The sequence below is a fragment of the Catharus ustulatus genome, chromosome Z, assembly GCF_009819885.2.
Source record: "Catharus ustulatus isolate bCatUst1 chromosome Z, bCatUst1.pri.v2, whole genome shotgun sequence".
Lineage (NCBI taxonomy): Eukaryota > Metazoa > Chordata > Aves > Passeriformes > Turdidae > Catharus > Catharus ustulatus.
Genome location: NC_046262.2, coordinates 66,207,389 through 66,231,404, shown reverse-complemented (window position 1 = coordinate 66,231,404; position 24,016 = coordinate 66,207,389). Strand labels below are relative to the sequence as shown.

Below are 24,016 nucleotides of genomic sequence, written 5' to 3'. Positions count from 1 at the left end.
CAATAGACTGGGCGGCTCAAGACCTTGTCCAGCCTGGCTTTGAACAGTGCCAGGGCTGGGGCACCCACAGCTCCCTGGGCAACCTGTTTCAGCATCTCACCATCCTCACAGTAAAGAATTTCTTCCCAATAACTAAGCCTCACTTCTGCTTCTTCAATTTGTATCTGTTATTCTCCAGAACTGAACAGCCCCGACTTTCTTAGCCTGTCTTTGTAGAGGGAAGTTCTTCACTCCCCTTATACACTTCACGGCCCTTTTCTGGACTTGCTCCAACAAGTCCACGTCCTTCCTGTGGCGGATCCCAGAGCCGGATGCAGGGTTCCAGGTGGGATCTCACCAGAGCAGAGCAGGGGGGCAGAATTCCTTCCCTCTCCTGCTGCCCACGCTGCTTTGGAAGCAGCCCAGGTTGCGGCTGGCTTTTTGGGCTCAGAGAGCACACCCCTCTTTGGCACGCCGAGATTAATAAATTGGTTTACACGTAGCCAGCGGACACAGCTCCCACCCTGCCCCTACGCTTTTCCGGGGCAGGAGGGCGGTTCCGCCCCCGTCACCGCGGCCTTCCCGGGCCTGGCCCGGGCAGCGCGGGCGTGGCGGTGCGCACCGCCCCCGTGTGGGGCGCGGGAGAGGCGCAGCCGCCGCCGCCCGCCCGCGGCACGGCCGGCGGGAGAGTCCCGGGAGCCGGCGGCGCCGGGACAGCGGCCACAGCGCCGCGAGCCGGGAGCAGCGCGGCGGGCGGGAGGCGCCCTGGCCGCGGGGCTCCGGGGGGCGGGGGCCTCTGGGCCCCTGGGCGTGCCCCGGCACGTCGGCAGCGGGCGGCCGTGGGGCCCCGCTCCCCGGCCCCGCGGCCCTCGCGGCGCCATGGGGCCGCTGCTGTGGCTGCTGCTGGTGCCGCTGGGCGCGGGCTCCGCGGCGTACGAGGTGTACGTGGATGCCCGGCGAGCCGAGCGGCCCCTGCAGCACTTTTGGAGGAGCACTGGCTTCTGGTAAGCGCGCACCGTCCGGCTCCGGGCCCCGAGCCGCTCTTCGGCCCTCGCCTCGGCTGCGTTCCGCCCTCTGGATCCCCCGGGTCGTGCGGACGCTGCCTTCCAGGAGGAACCGAGGCTCTCCCGGGCTTGCTGCTGTGGGGTCAGAGGGCCCTTGCTGCCCCTTGCTGTCCCTTGCTGCCCCTTGCTGCTTGCCCGGTGCTGGATCAGCTCCACAGTGCAGGGCGGGATGTGGGATGTGGCCAGTTGGTGTGAACCGGCCAAAAATTAGGCCTAGTCGACATTCCTTCCCCTTGTCTGACTTGTTTCCTTGCCCCTTCGAACATGTAAAGTCCATCATCTTCCCCAGCACAGTACATACGCTGATACTCAGAACTCATTTCCCTTTACTTTTCAGTGTTTCCATTGCCAAGGCCCCTAAAGGGCCCCAGGAACAGTTTCTGGTAGTTCTAGCACTACAGAACAAAAGACTGATAGTTCTAGGAGTTTGTTCTGCTTGACAGATGTTCTCCAGATGCACCACCGGATGCAGCCAGTGGGTCAAGGTGACCCAAGTTAGGGAGAAGGCGGTGACCGTGCAGAAATCCCTGTACTCTGGTTGTGCTTTGCTTCTCGGAGAAAGCGTGGTTTTGCTCAGCTAACTGGGTGTGGAGCAGTCTAAGTTTTGTGAGACTGCTAAAAACTTCTAGCGGGCCTGAAAGCAAGGGATGATATATTCCACTGCCATGCTTGTATCTTACTCTAAAGTGATTATGATCTCCTTAATTTAAGCATAGAGTGGGTTAAGTAACGCTTACATGGAAAAGAGTTGCAATAGGGATGGAGTGAGCATGTGCTTTGGAAAAAGGAATTTGTGTACTTTCTTTGCATAATGCATGAAGTTCCCCTAAGAAAAAACTTGAAAAATTTTTCTTTTGTTTTCCATGGGGGAGGGAACAAAATAGGACTTAAAATACATTCTGAGGAAGAGAAGCGTGTGGACTTTCAGGATTTTTTTTTCTTTCATTGTTTTTGTTTGTTTGTTTGTTGGTCTTGTAATATTACGAAACATTAATAGAAATCTGCCTTAAAATAATATGTTTAGTCCATTTAAACTGCAGTCTATGAAACACTCACAGTTTTAATTGTGTGAAAAACTTTGGAAAGCTGCAAACATGAAATATGTGTGAAGGAAAGACAGAGGAGCAGTCGCAGAGGCTATCCATGGGTCAGCAGTTACGCTTTTATAAATCTGGCCAACACTAGTATTTCTGAAAATGCCTTGAAAGCTCATGCACTGGCACAACTGAGTTCCAGCTGCTAAAGCTTCTTTTCTGGGCAAGTGCCTAGCTGTGGATCAGCAGCTGAGAAAACCTGGGAGCAAGGCTCGGGCACTTCGCACTCAGAACAGGAAAGGACAGATACTGACAGCACCACTAACAAAGCCCACTGTTCTGTCGGCTGTCTTTTGTATCCCATCACGGTTTCTGCAACATTTCTGTCTAACAGGGTGTGAATTTCAGAGTGTTTATTCAACATGGACTAAGCAAAAATAATTGTCTTTGCCACCGCTGAATGGATGCCAGTTTGCATTTCAGAGTAGTAATAAAGCACTCCATCAGAATCTGATCGTTAACATTGTCCTTATTTACTGAAACAATTAAAAATGGCTGATACACAAGAGTGATGCTGCTAATTTCTCGGTATCACGTGTGTGACTTGAAGCTATCTTAAGGAGACGGTTTATAAGTGGCTTGTATGCTGATGGAACGGCAGAGAAGGGCTCACATATACTGGCTGATTTGTAATAAGTGCTATGAATGGATGTGATTTGTGTAAAGATTTGAACTTTCAGGTAAGGATGCAGGAGATGGGGTAATAGATAGGCAGTATTTCAGTTGTGTTAAGTTCTTGTCCAGGTGGGGTCAGGCTTTTCTCCCTTTGTACATAGGTGGTTATACAGTAGCAGATTCACTGAGTAGGGCCCTTGGTGGTGGGATGAATGTGTGGATGGATACGGTAGGCAAGGATGACATAAATTACTCTTTCCAGCAGAATTACAGTCAGCACAAGTCTGGTCGACATCATAGGAGACAGACTACAGCAGGCAGGGCATAGACTAGAGCAGTTTTTGACTTAAACAGTTTGTATATAGTGTGTCGTTAGAGCACAGTCGTCTCTTGCTGCAGTGTGAAGACACATGGATGTATTTTACCAAGTCTGAGGGAAAATGTTGTTTTATCCTTCTTGTCCTACAAATTCTTTATCATTTAGAATGGGCACAATATGAGGAAGCTTAATCAAAGTCCCTAAGGATGCCCAGACCCAGTGAACCGTGCAGCATTCTAAGTTGCTGACTTATGAAGGGTGAGGTTGAGATCTCCATCTTATCTGTGGAGATTGGAACAACAAAAATTTGCCACAGTGTTAATTTCAGTGGAATAAGTAGACATCAAAGTCAAATTGGTATAATTGTTGCTGTATAGCCATGAGTCTGTTAAACTGCTTGCAGAATCAAACATAGAAATCTCAAATGGCACACTTCTGTGCTTTCTAATGCTTAAGGGTTAGCTGATTATGGCTGAAGAATGTGAAGGCTCTGAGCATTTAATTCTGCTTCTAGCAGGTGTAGTAGTAGTGTCCACAGCAGAGAAAGAATTGATTGCATGAACTTCAGCAGGAGGGTTAAGGCCATATTTTTCTTACTACAGACCTTAGCAAGTCTGACTTCCACTGTAAAGCCTAAAAGACAGTGAGGTCCTTTATGATTAGTTACTCGGAGTCAAGGCAACTGTCACTGTATGGTTTCCTCTGGCCCTTGTTGCCTGAGATTGCTGTCTGTGCAGCAGTGACTCGTGGCAAGGTTTTTCTTTGAGCATGGCATTGAGATGCACCCAGGTTGTATCTTACTTTGCCAAACAACACGTACAGACAGTTGGCCCCAAATAACCTACAACTCTGTTTTGTTTCGTCTCATGTTAGGCAGTGCTCCTCATGCCATGTAGGAACATGCAGGTGATGTAGGGAGGTAGTATAGGAATCTTTGCATGTCCAGTGGAGCTGTTATTTAATATTTCAATGTGTTTCTTTTCTGTCCATCTTTTCCTGAAGCCCTCCTTTACCTCACAGACGTGCTGACCTGTATGACCTGAGCAAAGACCAAGAGCTGAACCTTGCTTACATTTCTTCTGTTCCACATGGCGGCATTGAACAAGTTCGGATTCACTGGTTACTGGAATTAGTTGCTCTTAGGTAAGCGAACACCTCTAGTTGAAGTCTAGAAAAATGTGACAGAATAAAGGGTCCAGCAGGTGCTCACTTTGATGTTTATCTTAGCTGAATTGCAAGCTGGGCATATCTTTGCTTCTGTGGAAGTTAGCTAAGTTCCACCAGATGGGAATAATTCTGGAATTTTAAGAGATGAAGATAGATGTAGTTTCTCCTGAGAAGTTGAGGGACTAGAAAGATGGCTTACTTTTTAGTCTTTTAATGTAGGAGACATGATACAGCAAAAAAGTCCAACCAAGTGTGACTTACTGAGAAGTCCAAATGAAAGCTGCCACTAATCCTTCTGCCTATATTAGCAGTTACATTTTGCCTCCTGAAGCCACCTGTGCATTGCGTTCATTGACAGGTAATTGAAATTAAATTATTATGTAGAATTAAAACAGGTGTATTCTGGTAATACCCTGTTCCAAAAGGTTTGATATACAAAACAGCATTTTTAATTTTAGGGAAATGCATGTCAGAATTTAGGAGAACACTTGGAATTCATTGCCTTTCAAGTCCCTTTTAACTCAGCTTAAACACACTCCTACCAAGATCCCAGTGGGAACAGCCAAATAACCAGATGCCTAGAGCGGGATCTAGATTGGTCTATGAAGAAAGGCAAACCATAAGAACCCCATGAAAAATTGTAATAGCTCTTAAAAGTCCTGCTTGGCTCAGACTCTTGCTGAGCAGAGCATATTTGCAGTCCACATCCTTGTTACATCTGCTGTCCCAACACAGACGAATGGGAATTTACCATTGTGGGGAAGCAACAGGGAAGGAGAGTTCAGACTCTGAAAATGGTGTGTGAGCAGGGGAGTAGGGAGTTTCAGAGTGTGAATTAGGAACAAAATTTTTCTTCCTTAATATTGAGGTGACCTTGTGTATGTCAGTTTTTTAGGAAGGTGATCGTAAGTCCTGCACGCAGGTAAGTGTTGCATCAGTACCCCAGGATGGCATCTGTTACTCCATTCCATAAGTGCAGCAGGTAACAGAGCTCCTTGCTCTCATCTTTCCTTGAGGAAGTTTCCCCTAAACACCCTTTCCTATGTGTGTCTCCCTTTCTTACTGGACTGTGGAATGTGGTTCACTCTTGGAATGAACCAGTGTCAAGGACAGCTGTCACTGCTTACCACTTCCAGAGTCCTTGTCTTAGAGATTTCTCCTGGGAGATGGGTTGTGTCTTTCAGGTTTCTGTAACCAACTGACTTAGGAAAAATCAGTGAGTACCTTTGGAAGGAAAGTAGCCACATCTACACTTGGAGCGCAGAATCCCTTCTGGCAGCCTGTCTTAGCTGTGCCATTGTGTTGAATTGGTCTTTCCACATGACTGAGGGGGAGGAATGCATGTGTCATGGATTCTGCTCAGCCTTTGTGGGGACTGAGTCTTTTGAAAGTGTGGTATACAGTCCTTGATACAATCAAAATTCTAGGACCGTGGAAAAATAACAATCAATCAAGAAGTCCCCAAAAAAGCTGTAGTATCTCAAAGGTAGGATTCTAACCTACTAGCCTCAGTCTTTAGCCCATGTCTTTGACATGTAGAAATTACAAACTGCTGCTGTTTAGAACCAAGCTGAAACTTCTCATTTTGCAAAAAAAAAGTGCATTTGTCAAGGACAAGAAGATATTTAAGTTGTTGGAAGACAACCAGTGTCAGCAGTTTTGGAAGGGGAAGGAGCGTGGAGCCTGCAGACAAACATTGGTACTGAAAAAAACAACAGAAGCAGAAATACAAGTCTGAGCAGAGAAGTTTAGTGCTGATGCTTAATTCTGTGCATGTGTAAATCTATTCCTGAACCTGAAGGATGTAAAGAAGCTTTGAGTGCAACCATCTGAGTGCAGAACTGTATTATGTCATGGGGTTGATGAGTAGAGAATACTCCTTGGAATGTGGAGATGGGGACTTGACTGAAGAAGAGCACTTAGAGAGAACAGGGGAACTCTGTGGAAGTCTAACAGATAGAGGCTTTGCTTTTCTTCACAGTTGCCGCCATCTGTAAAAAAGGTGCCATAAATGTTTGCCAAGAAATAGATGTGCTCAAATAAAAACTTCCACCTTCCCATTCTCACTTCTGTAATGGTCTTTCTCACTATGTTTTATAATCCCCCAAAACCAAGTGTATCCCTTTATTTTAACTTTTTCTGGTACAGCAAGCCCCCCTCTTCATCTTTGTCGTTATTTGGAGTTAGCCCATTATTTTGCCACCTGTGAAAGGATACCACAAGGCAAACTGTTTTCAAAGAACTCCTAGTTTTATTTTCCAACCAGTAGCACGCATTTGTCTCTTGGTCTTAGTCTTGTGACACAGGAATATTTAGAATTGTGAGGAAATCCAACATGTCTTTTATGGACTGGACATTTCCCAGATACCAGTGCCAGTAAAAAGAGCTATTTTGACACCTGGAGCACACATTCTGGCCACGCTTCACTAGTCAACAAGACAGGACACTTTGAGCTGAAGACTCCAACTCTTTGCCCAGTTCCAAGGGACACACACAGTCCACAAGTTAAGAATCCTTTCACGTTCTTATGTAGCAGTGCTAAGATCTTTTGGATACATGATACATGATAAATCACAAGGCATCACAGTAAACAAAAATACAGTCAACCTACATGAAACATATAACATTTCCTAAAAGGCATATAATGGTTTTTATTTCAATATTAGTATTAACCTAGTAGGAATTACAAGCCTATCCCCAACTCCTCTCCAATACATGATAGCTAATTTCTGGTAGTTTAGGAGAGAAGAGAATCAGCAGTTTTTGTTAATTTTCAATCTTCATATCTTTAATCTTAGTATAACTCAATATAGCAAATATAGATGTACCAGAAAAAGGCTTTTTTAGTTACCTTTTACATATTCCTTAGAAATCATGGTCTGCCAGCATCCCTACATCACAGCACTGAAGCTGTTTCCATGCTGTATTTGACAATGTCCAACACAGTTGATTGTGAGCCAGCTCTGCTAGTGCTAAAACCAAAACCGGAAATTGTTCTTATGGTTCCTTCTAACCAATTATTTCTTTCTTCATAGTATAAGTTCTAAAGTTTACCTTCTCTCTTATGTATAGTCAAGTTTCTTTACCACACTTAAAATAAATATGGTGAAAAAGACACTTCCCATTCTTACTGTCTTATTCTCTTCATTATTCCCCAGAGACTCTTACAAGGATGCACCTTCCATTTGAATTTATCTTCCCTTTTTTTTGCCTTTTAAAATTAGATTAAAGTTAAGAGTATCTTTGCATATTTTTTCTTTGTGTTCTATGTTGGTAGCTGGATCCAGAAAGCTAAAAGATGTGTAGATTGGTGGATGTTTTATTGGACTTCCAATGACAGCCTGCTTTAGCACAGTGGCCTAAGAGTGTCTGTATTGGTACTGTCTGGTAGTAACTCTTATACACCCATTTGCCTTGTTAGGCCTGAGCAAGGCCTTGAAAGAGTTATTCCCTGATCAAAGAATGGTTACAAACAGAAGCAGGTACAAAGCAGTTTTTGTCCTTGGGCCCTGCTCACTTCCTTCTAGAACAGAAAGAAGCTAATCATACCAAGTCAGCAATTTAAATAATAATGTGGGTTGTTTTATGACAGGAAAATACTGATAATTGTCAGTTCTTGAATGTCCAGTCTGATGTTTCTGTCAGGTTTTACTGCTTTAGCATACTAACAGTGTGCAGCTGATAGGCTTCTTTTGTAATGAGTGCATGGAAACATCAATATCGAATAATGTAATACTGTGCTAGTTGTAGCCCCTGTGAAGGTATTTTTGGTCTTTTGAAAGTGCTGTGCTTTTCCTCTAGGAAAATACTTATTCTAAAAGCTAGACAGGCTCTGGGGCACAACTGTACTTTCATTCAATGACCTAAAAAGTTGAAATTAACAAATCATACAATGTGTTACTTGACTTTTCTGTAATGGACAGCAAAGAAATGTCTTCGGCATATCTCTGTTTCTAGAGTCTGTTAGTTGGGAGAGGCACAGCTATGACAGAATTTCCTTCCATGCTTGGTGATGTGTAAAGGAGAGAGGGTGAGCGCTGCTGTCTTACCTTCTGTACAGGTAATTACAGACTTGAGTATGAAACAGAATATTCTGCCCATGCCACGGGCCAGAACACTGAATACTGTGTTACAATCAAGATCCAAGTCTATTCTTATTTGTGAAGACAGAACCTGCATATAGAACAATACAACTGATGACATAAAGTATAACGAACAGCACTTAATGCAAATTATTATAGAAAGTAACCAGCCCCAGAAAACATGGTCTAGTAAACCTCGAATCAAACACTAATATGATAGGAAAAAAAAGCCAAACAAACAAAACCCCCACAGCATCTGTAGTGTGTATAAACAGTGGTGAAAATTTTTCAGCATAGGGGGATACACAAGTTGCAAAGCATTGCTCTGTTTACTTGACCCATGTATGTTACTTGTAATACTTCATTAGCATTGCATCAGAGAAGACCAGCCAGGCAGTTCTGACTGATCCATCAATCCCCTTCAAGAAAACTCACAGATTAACCTTCCCACTCTGCCTTTATTTTCTCCTGTTTTTCTTTGAACACAGGCTGGCATTTGTAGGAAGATAGTGATGTGCTGCATCACAGCTCTGAGGTTTTACGTTTGATGGTCCTTATGTGTCCCTGAATTAGAGTTGCATCTGCCCACCAGAGGCAGCTTATTTTACAGGATGGTACAACTGGCTGAGTAGCTGCCAATTAAAGCCATTCATTTTTCTTAATCCTGTGTATATTTTTACTAGTTACAAAATTGTGCATCAGAGTTGTATTTCTTCCAGCATGATTAGGGGCATCACAGCCTAATTACAACAGATTTAATCCAATAGTAAGGAGGACTCCTGTGACTCCAAAACCAATTTTTGATAATGGTAGTTTTGAGAGGAACCTGTGATGGATCATAGTTTCTTTTCCTGTGGCAGGTTATGCTATTAACAAGGTTATGCTTGCGTGATCAATATGGAGAGATATTCTACATTCCACAATATTTTATACATTTTATTTTTGTGCGAACAGTGGAGACTTGTTAAGTAGTACACCTAGAATAATAGGAAGGGGCAGGGCCTTGCAAGCCACAGTTTAAACCATTATGTGTCCAGAATGCCATACTGATTGCATTTTAATGGAAGTGGCTTGGCTTTCTTAACAGAAACCAGCCATTGAATCACTGGGAGGCAACACTGGGCAGGCCTTCCCCCCACATCCATTTTGGGTCACAAATAATGATGGTATGATGGATAAGTTGATCCCAAACTGCTTTCACCTGCATTTTAAAGTGTAGGTAGTAGTCTAACCTTTTCATGCTTGCCCTATACTGCCTCCTCTGTGGCTGCTGTATGTGGCATATGACATAAAGTGGAACTCTTTTGGAGGAATGGCTTTACACAGCCAACAGTGTGTCTGATAATGTGCTTGTTGCAAACTACCCCTCTCCATCTGTCACTTAGTAGTGAATTATCAGGGAAGACACAGGGTTAAACTGAGCAATCTGCTGGAAGCTTTTGGTCTTTTGCAAATAGCACAGCATTATGTATACTGTAGAATAGCATTTCCTGCATACATCCAAAATCCTTTCCAAAGTAACCCCCTCTTTTAAGAGAGTCTATCACTGAGGGATTGCAGCAAGCCAGGAGAACAGAAATGTTTAAATTCTTGTAGTCTTTCAGGATTTCCTTTAAAGTATTAACTCCAGTGGTGTCCAAAAATGAGATGGAAGAGCAATCTACAACAAGGGTTTGGAAATCAATTTGCTTCGGAACTAGTTGCAAAGTGGTTTCTCCGATGCCAAGTCCATTAGCAGTTCTGTGATTTCCCTTTTTCAGATGCTGCTTTTCCTTCTTCTCATATTTCTTCCTCCTAGCAGCTTCTAGGTTAGGATCTAAATTGGTCAATCTGTATAGAGACTTTAGGAAGTAGTTTCTATTTGCGTAGTAAAGTGGGGCCTCAAACCGAAATATTTTGACCTTTGGAACAGTAGAGAGATTTTCATATTCTAAGTCATCCTCATAAAAGCTGGTGTCTTGGATCTGACCAAGCAGGGCTGTCCGTGGCCGCTGGGTCCGAACAATGATGCATAACATGGAGAAAACAATGCCAACCAACAGTCCTATTTCTGTGCTGACCAAGGCAGAGGCAGACATGGTAACTACCCAAACAAGTGTGTCCACCTTATTCACCTGGTACCGTGCTGGCACATCTTGGAACTTCCTCAGGGCTCCCCGAAGGCTGACAATGATAATACAAGCCAGGACACACTTCTGCAAGGAGTAGAAGAGAGGTGCCAGGAAGAGCAGCACCAGCAAAACCACCATTGCACTAATTACTCCAGAGATTTGAGTCTGGCAGCCCGTAGATGTTTTGACAAGTGTTTTTGCCAGAGCTGCACTGGTTGCAAAAGAGTGGAAGAAAGAAGGAATGATGTTGCAGAATCCCACAGCAAACATTTCCTGATTGGCTCGGATGGTGTAAGCATATTTCTTTGCAAACATTTCTGAGAGGGATACAGTGAAGACAAAACTGACTATGGCAAGAGGCAAAGCATCTAGTGCAACTCGGAGCATTAAGTTGAACTCTGGTACCTTTGGAGGGATAAATCCTGTTGGAATAGCTCCAGAAACACTGGATGCATACACTTCATTTAACTTACCATAGTGTGACACCAGTGTTGCCACAACGATAACTACCAGCTCTGTGGGAAGAGGGAATTTCAGTTTATGTTTATACCGATCTCCGAGTTCCTTAGCGGTGACCAGCACCACGATACAAATGGCACTTGTGATGACATCGCAAAGGTTAGCCTGAGAAATGTTCCGGAAAATGTTAATCCAGGTAATAACAAGCATCCCATGCCCTTGGCTACGTGGAATTTTTATTCCTATCAGATACTTCACTTGAGCTGTTAAAATGGTTAAGGAAGCACCAGTTGCAAAGCCATCTAGTACGGACTCGGATAGGTACATAGATACGAAACCCAGACGGAAGATCCCCATTAGAACCTGAGGAAACAGAAGAAGAAGAAAAAACTGTGAGCTGTAACCATTGCTGCAAATCGTTAGGTACAGATGGGCAAGAACTAGCTGGAGGCCAATAATATTTGGCTATTTCAGTCTTGAAACAGGAATTGTTCTTTTTTGTTTCCAGTCTGTTTTTGAAATGTGATTCCTTTTTACTGTTGTGGAATGCTACAAACCCAAGAGGTGAACGAGGAGTTTGAGGCAGGGTGGTCAGTCAAACATCTGTCTGAAGTGACTCCACTGAAGTAGCTTGCAAAAGAACAGTGGGTACAAAATGCTTCTGTTATACCGAAGTCAATTTTCTTCTTTTTTTGTCTTTAAGTGAATAAAGTTAAAATGTATGGCCTTTTTTTTGCAAACAAAACTCGAATGACTACAAATAAGGTCCCTATTGTAGCTATTGTATTAAACAACTTTTAATTTTAGCCCTGTGGACAGAAGGGAAAATGGAGCTCAGATGGCCTTTGCCTCAGATCAGAATTGGTAGAACAGCTCACAAACTTCACAGTTCTATCCTTAAGTAGTTGATTTTCCTTCCTTAGATGGCATTGGAAAATACTTCACAAGGGGATTTTTTTTCATATATGTGACCTGAAATTTCTTACTACAACAGGAAGATAGATAGCTGTTTCAGCATTCATATGTGTGTGTGTGTGCGTGTGTGTCTGTGTGTAGACCCACATATATACACACACAGAGTTAGTAGGTAAGTATGTTCATGATGCTTCCTTCTGTACTCTGTTTGGTATCCTGTGATGGCAGCATGTTGACAAGTGTCAAGGAGTCCAGCACAACCATTGTCTGAAAAGTAGGTTAGCCAATCTGTTTCTCCTCTTGTCCTTTCTTTGTCCAAATGATCTTTTGGACAGCAGTTTGATAGAAAATAGCACTCCCTAGCAAAACACCAAGCTGCACGTTCTGAACCTGTGGAAGTAGTTCAGTAGGTGCATACCTCTATTAAAATATCTAGGGAAAGAGTTACTTCTTAATTTTTAAATACACAGCTACCTGGGAATTTCCTATATCTGTATTTGGCCTCATTGTCCCACGAAAGCAACAAGGCCAAGAAACAGAAGAATATCAAAGCAATGTTAATGATCTTTCTGACTCTTGTTTAACTGTGTTTGCTGACAATTAAGAAAACTGCCCGCATCATGCTGTCTCTGAGTTGCTTACAGTTAGGCTTCCTGGAGAAAACAGTCCAAGGTACATTCAAACGAGTTCATGATGTGTCTCATTGAAATACAGTCAAACCAAAGCTTAGGTCATGCAAAAAAGCTTTAGAAACTACATACCTCTGAATATGAGCAACCACTTACCTGATACACTCCAGCCATGAATGTCAAGGCTGTAGCAATGCCAATAGCGTAGCACTCTTTCCCACACTCGGCATTTATCCCCACAATGGTAAGGTTGAAGGCAGTTGTGTTGGACAGATTGTCATTCTGCAGAGAGCCATCACCTGAGGCTGGTGGGGCATCATCATTCAAGTCAAACCCAGCCAAGAGAAGTTCTCGGTCCACAACTTGTCCCACCATTAAGCTTATCAAGCTGAAAATGCCAACTGAGACGTGACGGGATGTGCCCATTAAGAAATAGATGATGTTGGCAAAGAATGATGTGTAAAGGCTATAAATGGGCTTCAGACCTGCCAGCAGGGAGTATGCAATTGCTTGAGGCACCAAAATTATCCCGATCACTAACCCAGACATAACATCCCCCCAAATGTACTCTTTGCATCTGTACTTGGGAAGCCATCGTAAAACAGGAAAGAAGTCCATAAGAAAGTTCTTCAGCTTCTGTGGTGTGCAGGAGCAGCTCTTTCTCAGTTTCGCTAGTATGACTTCTTTCCTATTAATCTTGGCATGAGTCTTTCTTTCCATGAGAAAGCAGGATGAGGTGTTGTTTTCCATTCTGGTAGCCTCAAGTGGTCTTTCCATATTTCCTGTGTTTACTTCTTTTATGTGTTCCTGCAAAGTGAAGAAAACCTCTGTCAGGTTGCAATTTATGAAGACTTTTCTAGCACAGTTGCTTAACACGAAAAGATTGCCACCTGGTTTTGCTCTTAAGAAAGCATCATTCCCAACAAGAACACTCTCACAGGGCTCCAGTGACTCATAAGGCTAAGAAATAAATCTGCCTTTCTTGGACACACTAAGGAGTACTTTCAATTTAATCTGGTTTGTTCTAATAAAGAAAAATGGGGTTAAATTAGTAATTTTTTTGTGCGACAGAAATCTCCATCATCTATTCTAAATGTTCTGTCATAAAGGTCTTTGTGACCAGAGGCAGCACTCGATGGTGTGAAGTAAACATGTGCTAGTGAGGTAGGGTTGTAGTGTTTCTGTATAGTGAGTAAATCCTGTAATCATTGATTCATAACTCTCATGGGGTATAAGGATCTGTCACTGCAGTTGGCATTAGTGCTGAGGAGAAAAATGTTACTGGTAGGACCTGTAAAGCAGAGTTTTCTGGAGAGCAACAGTTTAATCTTACACAAAATACATGTATACAAGCCATTGACTGACTCTTTCTAGCTGCTACATAACATGAACTTGTTGAATTGTAGATTGTTTTGATGTGCAGCTTCTGGTAATAAATACCTACTCACAAATACCACCACAGTGGGAACATACAGATGGAGCACCATAATGTTACCATGTTGGAAGAGTGCTGCATGTAATGATTTTCAACTTTAAAGCCATAGTTACCCAGCTTAGTTTTCCCAGTAAGGAGAAATAACAAATAATTATGTGTACAGCAGAACAAATACAGCAGTGTTTCCTATGATTCTCCTGATTATTTTCTAGTATGTGATGCCTGGGGTTGTTTGTATTCCCTATAGCAGTGCTTTTGATGTCTCTTGCTTCAATGGACAAAACTGTTTTCACCAAACTGGATGTCTGCATTTTTACTCAATTGTCAAATTAAATTGAAATTAGCTTAGTGCATTCATAAGTAATTTTGGGGTAGGTGGTAACATGACTGAGAGGCAGAACATGAAAGTGTCCTAACTTAAATAGCTAAAAAAATAAAATAGGAACACACAGGTGGAAAAAAAAATCAAAGTGACCATGGCAAGTGATAAATCTTTTCTGGTTAGCAATGCAAAGAAGGAAGAGACTTCCACGTGAGGAGGCCCATATATGAGTAGTGGGAGATAAGAAGTGACTCATACTGATCTAGATGAAGATAGTAGGTGCTTATACAATAATGTGCAGAACTTTTAGCAAAGCAGACCTTCTCTAGGCTCAGCCTCTCTCAGTGTCATAACAGCCAGGATCTCTGTATCAGGACTGTTTGGTGCCAGGAGTGACATTGCAAATAGTGTCAAAGCTAGCCTTCACTTAAAAGTAAAAGCTGTTTCTTTCCTGTTTTGGTGTTTAGAGACAGACTATACCCATCAGTTTCATGAAACTTGAGGTAAACTAACTGGCACATTATTCTGTTGATAAAATTTAATAGTTTTTAACAGTTAATACACAGTTTCGAAGATACTGATAGAATTCTCTGTAAATTTCATGGGGTTTTTTTGTTGTTAAGAAGAACTTTTGATTTGTTAATGTTTGGTAACAACCTGTTAAGATGTAGAATTCTGAATTTAGAAAAAGTGTTAATGAGTCCAACTGGAAATATAATTGAAAAACAAAAGAACAGATTATCAATAGCCTGTAAGCTTTTGACCTATAACAGTCCAAATGAAGAGTGGCTTATTAGAAAGTCTTTTGTCTATTCTGCTTAGAAATAGTTTTCAAGATTTTAGTAATTATGTTTTGCCACGAATTGAAAATAGTAAGAAGATATATATCTATAACTACTGCAGCAGTTTTAAATGAATTCCCAGGTATTACAATACAGCATACAGGTCAGTGACACAGCATGATTTCTGAGGCTATGCAAAGTTTAACCACAATTCAAGATAGGATGTTCAGGTTTTATAGGTACTTTATAACTTGGTAAAAGGCAGGGTAGAGATTCTTGTTAGAAATATATGGACTGATTGTCCAAGCTGAAGAGGACCTACATAGTAGTCTAGACATATATATATAAAAAAATCAGTTGATTTTTATCCCTCCCAATTACATAAACCCATTTTTAGCTCTCATTGTTTGCATTTCTTCATGTTTGTAAGTAAGGCTTATTTCCATCATACAGAAACACTAATTACAATTTTATATAATTATTTATAAACATCCATGTCTATTTTTTATCAAGGCTAAGTTTACTTTAGACCCTACTGTACTGCTTAGTTATGCTAGCCAAGGTCTGCTTGGACAGGAAAATAGGTTGGATCTAGTCTTTGTTAGAATGCAAAGGCAACAGAAAAGATGAATGAAGTTGCAACACCAGGTTAAGAGGATATGAATAACACCAAATACAGAATGCTAGCAAGTGTAATAAAGACACTCATTTTTAAAAGGCAAAATCCCAATACTTCCTGTCTTACCTAAATTGGTTTGGAGAATGAGAGACTTGTGCATGAGGACAGCAAGTCCTTATTCAAATGCCAGTCACTTCTTAGAGCCAAGTGAATTCAGCCAGCCAGGAAATAGGTATTGTGCCCTTGCTCTACATAGTTTAAAGCTAGTGGGCAATTCAATATCCAATGAGTGCTTTTTATAGGCTACACAAAAAGATTGTATCACCTTCTGTACACTAGGCTCATATATTTAACCACATACTTGCTGTCTGCCTCTCTAATCTCATACAATTAACTTGGAAGTAATTTGGTATTTCCAAATAAAAACCAAAAAACAAAGCCATTACAATTTAGATATGCTTATTGTTTGTGCAGCTCCCTGAAGGATAATAGTGATTTTTAATACATAAGATGATTTGAACATAATTTCTTTGGAAATCTATTAAGAGATCTTGTGTTTGAATGATAATGTAGTAAGATAGATATATATATATATATATATATATATATATGTTAGCTATACTGCCTTACTGGATAATCAGAATAATAGCTTTTGTACAAAGCAAACAAGCCTCCCCACTTCCCCACCAAAAAACCCCCAAAAATGGTAAAATGGTATTACATTAATGTATGTATCTTCTGTGTTTAAGCTGACAGAAAGTAGTTTTCTTAAATTCTTTTTTTTTTTCCTTGAAAATAAAGGTTTCTTTCCTGTAAGTAGCTGTTTATTCTGCTGTCTATGCTTTCAGCTTCCATGTCAAATGAACATGGTAGCTGTTATGCAGTCAACTCTCAACCCAAATTGGTGTCCAGAAACTGTTAATGTTTAAAGTTTCCTTGTTGCTTTTAGAATGCAGTAAAGCCACATGAAATAAGGAAGTGACATTATTATCAGCAGCCCATTTTTCAGCTGTATAACACAATAATTATTAGATTGTGATGCTTGGAACTTGTTGCTTCACCTGAAGGAAATGGGATTGCACTACAGGTTTGTGCTATCCCCTTTACACTTATGCAGCCTATCAGAGCTTGGTGCTTTCAATGTTCTTGCCATCTCCAAAGACAGAATGTAGGAGAGGAGATCTGTCTGGTGTTGCGCGCATGAACAGATTCCAGCCTTCTGATTTTGGCACTGAGATACAACACCATCCTTCCAAAGTGATAATACTTGAGCAGTGTGCAGGAGCCCTAGGGGGGGTCAGTAACTGGATCGCTTTACTGGTTCGCCAAATGACCCATTTTCAGCTTAGGCCGCACTAACAAATGGAGAACCATTATTCCTTCCTTCTTTCCTTCCTTCCTTCCTCCAGAGCTCCACAGAACATAATGTTTGCATTTTATTCAAGTCATCATTTGCTGAAGGAGCTGTTCTTAAGGCCTGCACAGATGAAGCAGCACATAGCATAAAGCATTTTAGTTCATTGCATTTGACTTTGATATTGAAACAAATGTTTAAAACAAGGGGAAGTTTACTTGTGTGCATATTCATGTATATGTGTAACATTCATATAATTACAACAGAAGGTAGTCTTGGTTGGTTTTAATTGTACTTTTATGTTTGGAATCTTAACAGTGAAGTTCTTTCAAGTTTCCCTTGACCATATGAGCAAAAGCAGTTGAGCAGAACCTTGTCAGAACCACTTGTTCTTTCAGGTTGAATGCACTGACTCCATTTTTTTTTTTTTTTGTGAAAAAAAGAAACAAGGGAAAGAACCCTGCAAGCCAAACAAACTGCTGAGTTTCCAGCTGGCCTTAGTCCCACCTTTCTTTCTGTCTTTTCATCATGCCTGTGACCTGGCAAAATCTCTCTGCCAGAGAAGAAACATTCATCACAGTATGTTCTCATGAGATTTCTCTTTGCAGATTCTTCAGCAGGCAGTTTCTGCTGCTACATCTGTAACCATTCTGAATGGAGGAGTTGTTCTTTGTGAAAGAACACAACTCCCAAAAACTTAATTCTTTTTGCATCCTTTTACCTCCCTATCCTGATCATCCACCTAAAAATCTGAGGCTGTGTCTCTGTAAAGCCCAGGAGGGAGTAGCGAGGGTAAGCCTGTCTTCTGTGCTATTTTAAATGCTTTATTTAGAGCAGAAGTCAGATGATATCACAACTCCATAGTATAATTGCTCACTTGCTGAAATAGCGATTTCAAATGGAAGTTAGGGTAGAGCCATTTAAAGAGTCTGAGCCAAGTGATGTTTGCAGTTTTCTTCGTGTTTGAGCTATGAAAAATCTACTATAAACTAATGTTGTTGGGGTGAGTTTTGTATTTATTTGTTGCGTAACTCACTGAAAAGCGTGAGAGACATCTGTCTAGTTAAACATTTGATTGGAAACACAGGTGTTGAGTTAAATCGTTCGTGTTGCTCATCTTTAATACTAGAAATCTTTTCTGTCTCATGGAGATCTTTCTTGGCTCTAATGTCTGTGATCACATTACTGTTCTGGTTTTGAGCGATAACAATTTTGAAAAAACTCCTTGGTTAGCCTCACTTACAGTGCATAGATTCAGTGTGTGTATGTTATTCTTGCAATGTGTGTGTTATTCTTGTAAACTGGATTCTTTTTTAGAGGAAGGTACCTTGAAACTATGCCCCAGTGCACTTTGACCCTTTATGGTGGCATAAAAACCTAAGCCAGCAATTGGTGTTTTTGACATATTTGTACAGATGTGGGGAGTACATTTAGTTTATGAGAACTGACTAGTCTGAAATAAAGTCCTCTGACCTGCATATGAGTCAATACTGCTTTAGCACCTACTGCTTTGATTAATTAACTTGCTTTTGTTCTGCTGGATTGCTTAGATATGTCAGCATAACCTAAAAGTGCTAGAAGTTATTAGGTGCTAAAAGAATGAGATGAGTGTTTCTTTCTATATTGCATTAGCTATTGTATTTTCATCTTTAGAGCCAAGATATACTTGGAAGCAGACTTAAGCAAGGTGCCAGCAACCGAAACCGTTCATTTATATGCTGATCTAGCAAACTATCAGACTACAGGCACAGAATATGACAATGCCTTTTAGGAAAATCACGTGAAACTTGATAGACTTGGTTAGTTTTACCACTATATTGGGGTAAAATATTGTTGTTTCAAAGCATTTGTGTGTTGAGTTTTGGTGTTAGCACTAATTCAAACATGAAAGGAAATAGCATTCCAGCTAGTTGTCTCTACAAGTCAGGAAAGCCAGATCATGTCCTCTACAAATGAAACTGCTGTACTAAGAGAGATTTATTCTGAGAGTCTTTTAGATTTGTGTATTTCTAATTAAAAGCTCCAATTCACAATTTTTATATCCAACTGAAAATTGGTTTGGGACTTTCCAGGCAAGTTAGACTCTCTGTTAAATGCCTGCATTCACCAGCAGCTGTGATTCAAGTCTGGTTTTCCCAAGGATTCTCACTTCCATATTCCAATGAGTAAGGTGACAGCCACTGACAGGTAACAATCGCAGAGCTGACGAACAGGCTACCGTGGAACTCATGCAGTCAGCCAGCACTTATTGTTAAGGCTAGCCCATCATGATCATCTTTAGGAATGATCATACATTCAAATACTTGATCAAGTATTTTCACTCATTATGCAAAGACAGGTTTCATTCAAGGATTCCAGAACATGCTGATCTAACTGTTGAAATGCTCTTGAAGGCAAGACAGCATTATTCTTCTGGAGAGTCCTAGGACATGACCACTAGAAAGGTATTTCCTGTGGATTCAGATAATATTCCTAAAAATCAGAATTCTTGCTTTTAAGAAAGTAACTGTTTCAAAGTGAAAGTCTGTTATTTCATAAAAAAGGTCTGTCAAGATAACTTTTCAAGACCCTGGTCATCATTCACTAAGTTAAATACTTAGTTAAATACTAAGCTCCGTTTTCTGCCCTGTGGTTTTGCTGGACATTGTTTAGCCATACTAAGCTGTCACAGAGAAAACTCAGTTGTTTTTTTGTGGCATCTTGTGTTTGCTATGTACCATAAGGACAGTATTTTGGAAACACACCTTTGTATGTAAGCAGTAAGAAAATGCTCTCAGTTTCAGTATCAATGTGGTAATTTGAAAAATAGATATGCCTAGTATATGCCATTTTCTTAAACAGAAATAAAAACTAACCAAATGGTTGAACTCTTGAACAAGGGTTGTGGGAGAGATAATTGCTGTACCATTTACAGCTGACTGTATGTTTTACAAACTTGCCCAGTGTCTATCTATAAGCAATATTTATGAACAATAACATAATGATAAACCAAAAAACAATAACGTGAGCAAAGTAAGTGAAAAGAGGCAGTTTTGCTCCTTTGAAAACAGGCAAAGAAAAATTAACCTGAATTTAGAGACACAGGAAGGAAGACAAATCTCTTACCTGGATAGCTTTTTGACAGGAATGTACCAACTCTGTTTTTGCATGTTGGAGTGAATGGAAGTCTTCAACCAGACATTGCTCTATTTGCATAAAGGATAATTATTAGCTAAATATTCCTCAAGATAAGAATGGATAGTAATGAAATTTTGTGCTTGCTGTTTAGTAGCATATTGTCACTTGTATCACTTTGCAAAGGTAGATATATATGTAGCAGTATCTGAGGATTTGAGTTTAAGTAATGCATAAGATTATTAATTAACTAGCACTGATCCAAAAATTGTGCTGAGTTCAGGCTAGCACATCTCTGACCTTTGAAGCTACTTGTCATCTGAAATCTGATGTGGTTTATGCATCCTCATGTAGCATTAGCTTTTGATTTTACATGTTCAAGGTGTATGAATAGAACTTCCGTTTTATTTGAGATTTGTGTCTTTTGTGGGCTGGAATAAGACCTGTTCGGCTCAGTGCATGGAATGTGAGAGCTGGAGCTCAGAGTTCTGTTTCTACAAGTCAGCACATTCAGATCACAACAGTTTTTGCTTCTGTGTAAACCAAAGACTATATAATGTAGGCAGATACAGGACAAAGATAGACTTCTGTTGAAAGTTTACTTCATTGTTGTGAAGAACTTGGTCATATAAGTGGCCTTAAATAACCTCTCATTGACCTTATATTTTTGTATAAATGCAGACCTGTCCAAGTGATAAATAAACATCCTTCTCCTCCCCTTGACAAAGGTGATAGGTGATGTTTAATTGTTACTAGGCAGGGCAGATTAACAGGTTGGGCACAAGGCCATGACTCATAGGAACTGTATTCAACTGGCCTACAAACTCAGGGATGAGGAGATGTGTCTGTTTCTCAGACAAGGAAGAAGATGAGTTAGCATGCAGTAAGATGGGAGGTGAGAGTTGCAAGGCCACAAAAAAGACTATGTTGCTGGCACACAAGCACGACTAGAGAGGGCCAGATTTCAACATTATCTTTTATTCCTTTGCAAAAAGTTAACTGCTCTTTAGAAATAAGAAGGAAACGTAAAAGTTGTGTGAAAAAAATAAAAAAAGTGAGGGAGGAATAGAAAGGAAAACATCTCACATCTCACTTCTGTGATATTAAACCAGTTACGGATTCTAAAAACTACTGACTCCTACCACGAACTTAGACTTGGTTGCAGTAGTTGTGATATTCTAAACCCAAAATCTAAAGAAGGTAATTTCAGTCTTATTAAAATCCTTTTTCTTGCTTCTTTCTTGTGGAAGGCCTTGTCAACCACTCCTATCCTTTCCCCTTTGCTCTTAGAAAAAAGGAGGCGGAGTAATACACCTTATCTGCATAATGAATTTTGCGCACTGGTCACAAAGGTAATGTGTTTCTTTGGTCTTGTGCTCTACGGAATAGAAGATTTCACTGCTTCTGTTAATTTAATTTTAGCCTTGCGGTATTTCTTCATTAAAAATAAAGGGACTTAAACCCAAGTCTCTCAAATCCATCCTTTCATCCATTTTACTACCTAATCCTTAGTACCAAGAGTTTGTCTTGTCTAGCAACCTCCTAAAATGTGCCATCTGCTTTAGTACCTAAGTAAACTTGTTCTCCTTTTCAATGTGTCCAGTATTTGGAAACTCTGCTACTAGTGGTATTTGCAGTCTTGGAGTTTGCAAGTGTTTTGCCCAACTTAATAATTTTTTTTGACAGAGACCTCTCTGCATTTCTCTCCAACAGCACTTTTCCAAATATCAGGCTCCTAAGAGAAAGGAGAATATTATTGTATCATTATCATTTGACCTCTTCCATATGAAGTTGGTTATAACTTTGTTTTGCCTCAAGCTAGCCTAAAAATAACACTTTTTGAAATCTAAAAGGAAGAAACTTCAAATAATAGTTTTGAACATTTTTTCAGTACAGCACAGTACCAGTGAACCTAAATATCTGTGGACAGGACAGTTCCACATAGGAAAAAAAGTGACAAAATGAAGCAATCTCTCATTCTCTCTGTAAAAATTTTGAAAATTATATAATTTTGACAGAACTGGGTTTTATAATGAACAAGTTTTACTTGACATACAAAAATAACTGACAGCAGAAGGTTTATTAGTGGATTATGGAGATGAGTTCATACTTCACACGAAGTCATTCATCAAGGCTTCAGTCCAGCAGTAATTCTGAGTGGGCTGGTCCTGGCATCCTGTTGAATTCCAGTGACACTAACAAAAAGGACTCAGTTCTAAAAGTGCTGTCTTTCCTTGTCAGCTGTTGAGTTGTGAAACAATGGTAACTGGCCAAAATAGCCAAAAGAGGTGCTACAATGAAACACCTATCTCTAAGAATAGGAACTATGGTAGAAAAGAATGATGATAATTGACCAGTAATTTTGAGTTTACAGATGATTTTCCTTTGTGTGTCTTACTATTTTTATTTATGGACAGATGCACAGTTACAATTAGTTTTAAAACTGCAAAGGGTTAAAGCAGAATTGAACAGTAGTATTTATGAAATTAATGATGTAAAGACATAAAATATATTTGACTTTGCTCACACATTTACTTGAGGATTATCAGATGATTTCAGAGAAATTCGTGGCATTCCTACATACAATTCATATCTGGTAACCTAACTATTAAAAAATTAATGTTAAATTAGTCACATATGAACGGTTAATCTTAGAATCAGAGAATCATAATTAAAAGTGTTTGTTTATTGGGCCACAGTTAATAATACCAAATCTTCGAAAGTACATAGTCCAAATATAATAGTCATGTTCTTCCTTCTGTGCAAGTGTTTGAAGTTCAAAAATTCAGTGAATTAAAAAAACTCTTACGTCTAATGCCTGCATTGTTTAAAGTGCCCTCAAGCCTCAATTACTCTGTATTTACCTTTATATCATAGTGACCACGTGATGTGCCTAAAAAGCGCATTTTTGGTTGCAATTTAACAGTAAAGACAGGCACACTGAAAGTGCATCCACTGAAAGGCATCCACTGCCTTCCAGTCCTCTATGCACTGCATCCCACATTCCTTCTCTAGCTGTGACAAATACTTGGTGCAGGTGAAAATGCCTATATGTCAAGAGTCATGTTAATTTAAAAATCTGTAGTTCCTGTTGTATAAGAAATATCTGTAAGCTTCAATGTGGATTCAAAATTGAGGAAGACTGTCATTCAGCATGCAAACCCCTTTCTATTTCCCACTACAAACACAGAACCAATGGATTAGCACTTACCAAAGGCACAAACAGTAGCTGCAGTAGTTCCACAACTTTTTTTGTATCAGCGCCCAGTAGCACAGTACCTCACGTTCACAGCTTTCTATGAGAGTAGATTAGAAATTGTATGATGATATAGTGTGGGCCTTTCCAGTTGGGTATCACTCTTACAATGTTTGCAATGAGATAACTAAAAATGAACAGTAGCACTGGAAAAATCTTTGTCCTGTAGACTGTAATCACAGGTAAAAGATAAGCTTTGAATCATTATATTACAGAAGCTGGTAACCTCTGACTTCTTACTCATTTCTGCTGTTCTGTTTTAATAGAACTTGTTTCATTCTGTGGAGTTCAAGTAGAATTGCAGTCCTGACATGCCTTTTAGAGTCTTTTTAACAGTTGAATATGTTATATAAAGCACGGGTTTTATATGCTTGCTTCAATTAGATGAAAAAATACTTTTAATGTATTAAATGAGATTAGGGCAGGAAGTGTGTGGAACTGTCCTTACACTTAGTGCTTAGTTGTCAATGGTGACTAATTGAGATTTGTTCTTTGAAAAAGGATTTTTATTAAAATAAATTATGAAGGGGGTCTAGCTGATAAATCTTACATATTAGGAAGAATTTGCATTCATCAGATGACACTGAATGTAAAATGTCTGAGCTTTCCTACCTTTTAAAAAAACCTTTCAGGCCCGTACAGCTAGAACTGTAGAACCAAGACCTGCTTATTGATGAAGATGAATGTTACTACTGATATT

At 40.3% G+C, this 24,016-nt stretch overlaps 2 protein-coding genes across 12 annotated transcripts in view; one reads left to right on the top strand and one right to left on the bottom strand.

Moving 5' to 3' along the window:
• The first annotated feature begins 840 nt into the window (after positions 1-840).
• The window catches only part of IDUA (alpha-L-iduronidase), a 44,423-nt gene continuing 21,247 nt past the window's right edge, over positions 841-24,016 (top strand). Inside the window, exons 1-2 of one of the 2 annotated variants that reach the window (XM_033084719.1) lie at positions 841-983; positions 4,074-4,214. In XM_033084719.1, the coding sequence (XP_032940610.1) occupies positions 859-983; positions 4,074-4,214 (266 nt within the window). In that variant the 5' untranslated portion in view covers positions 841-858. Of the gene's footprint in view, positions 984-4,073; positions 4,215-17,613; positions 17,739-24,016 lie in introns of those variants that run through there. The other variant, XM_033084720.2, reaches the window with a different exon arrangement.
• The window catches only part of SLC26A1 (solute carrier family 26 member 1), a 37,326-nt gene continuing 19,777 nt past the window's right edge, over positions 6,468-24,016 (bottom strand). For 5 of the 10 annotated variants that reach the window (XM_033084712.1, XM_033084713.1, XM_033084710.1 and 2 more), the window contains 4 exons: positions 23,272-23,356; positions 20,052-20,131; positions 12,591-13,241; positions 6,468-11,253 (listed from right to left, as the gene is read on the bottom strand). In XM_033084712.1, the coding sequence (XP_032940603.1) occupies positions 9,733-11,253; positions 12,591-13,211 (2,142 nt within the window). In that variant the 5' untranslated portion in view covers positions 13,212-13,241; positions 20,052-20,131; positions 23,272-23,356 and the 3' untranslated portion in view covers positions 6,468-9,732. Of the gene's footprint in view, positions 11,254-12,590; positions 13,242-15,718; positions 15,775-20,051; positions 20,142-23,271; positions 23,357-24,016 lie in introns of those variants that run through there. The other 5 variants (XM_033084716.1, XM_033084715.1, XM_042780144.1 and 2 more) reach the window with 4 other exon arrangements.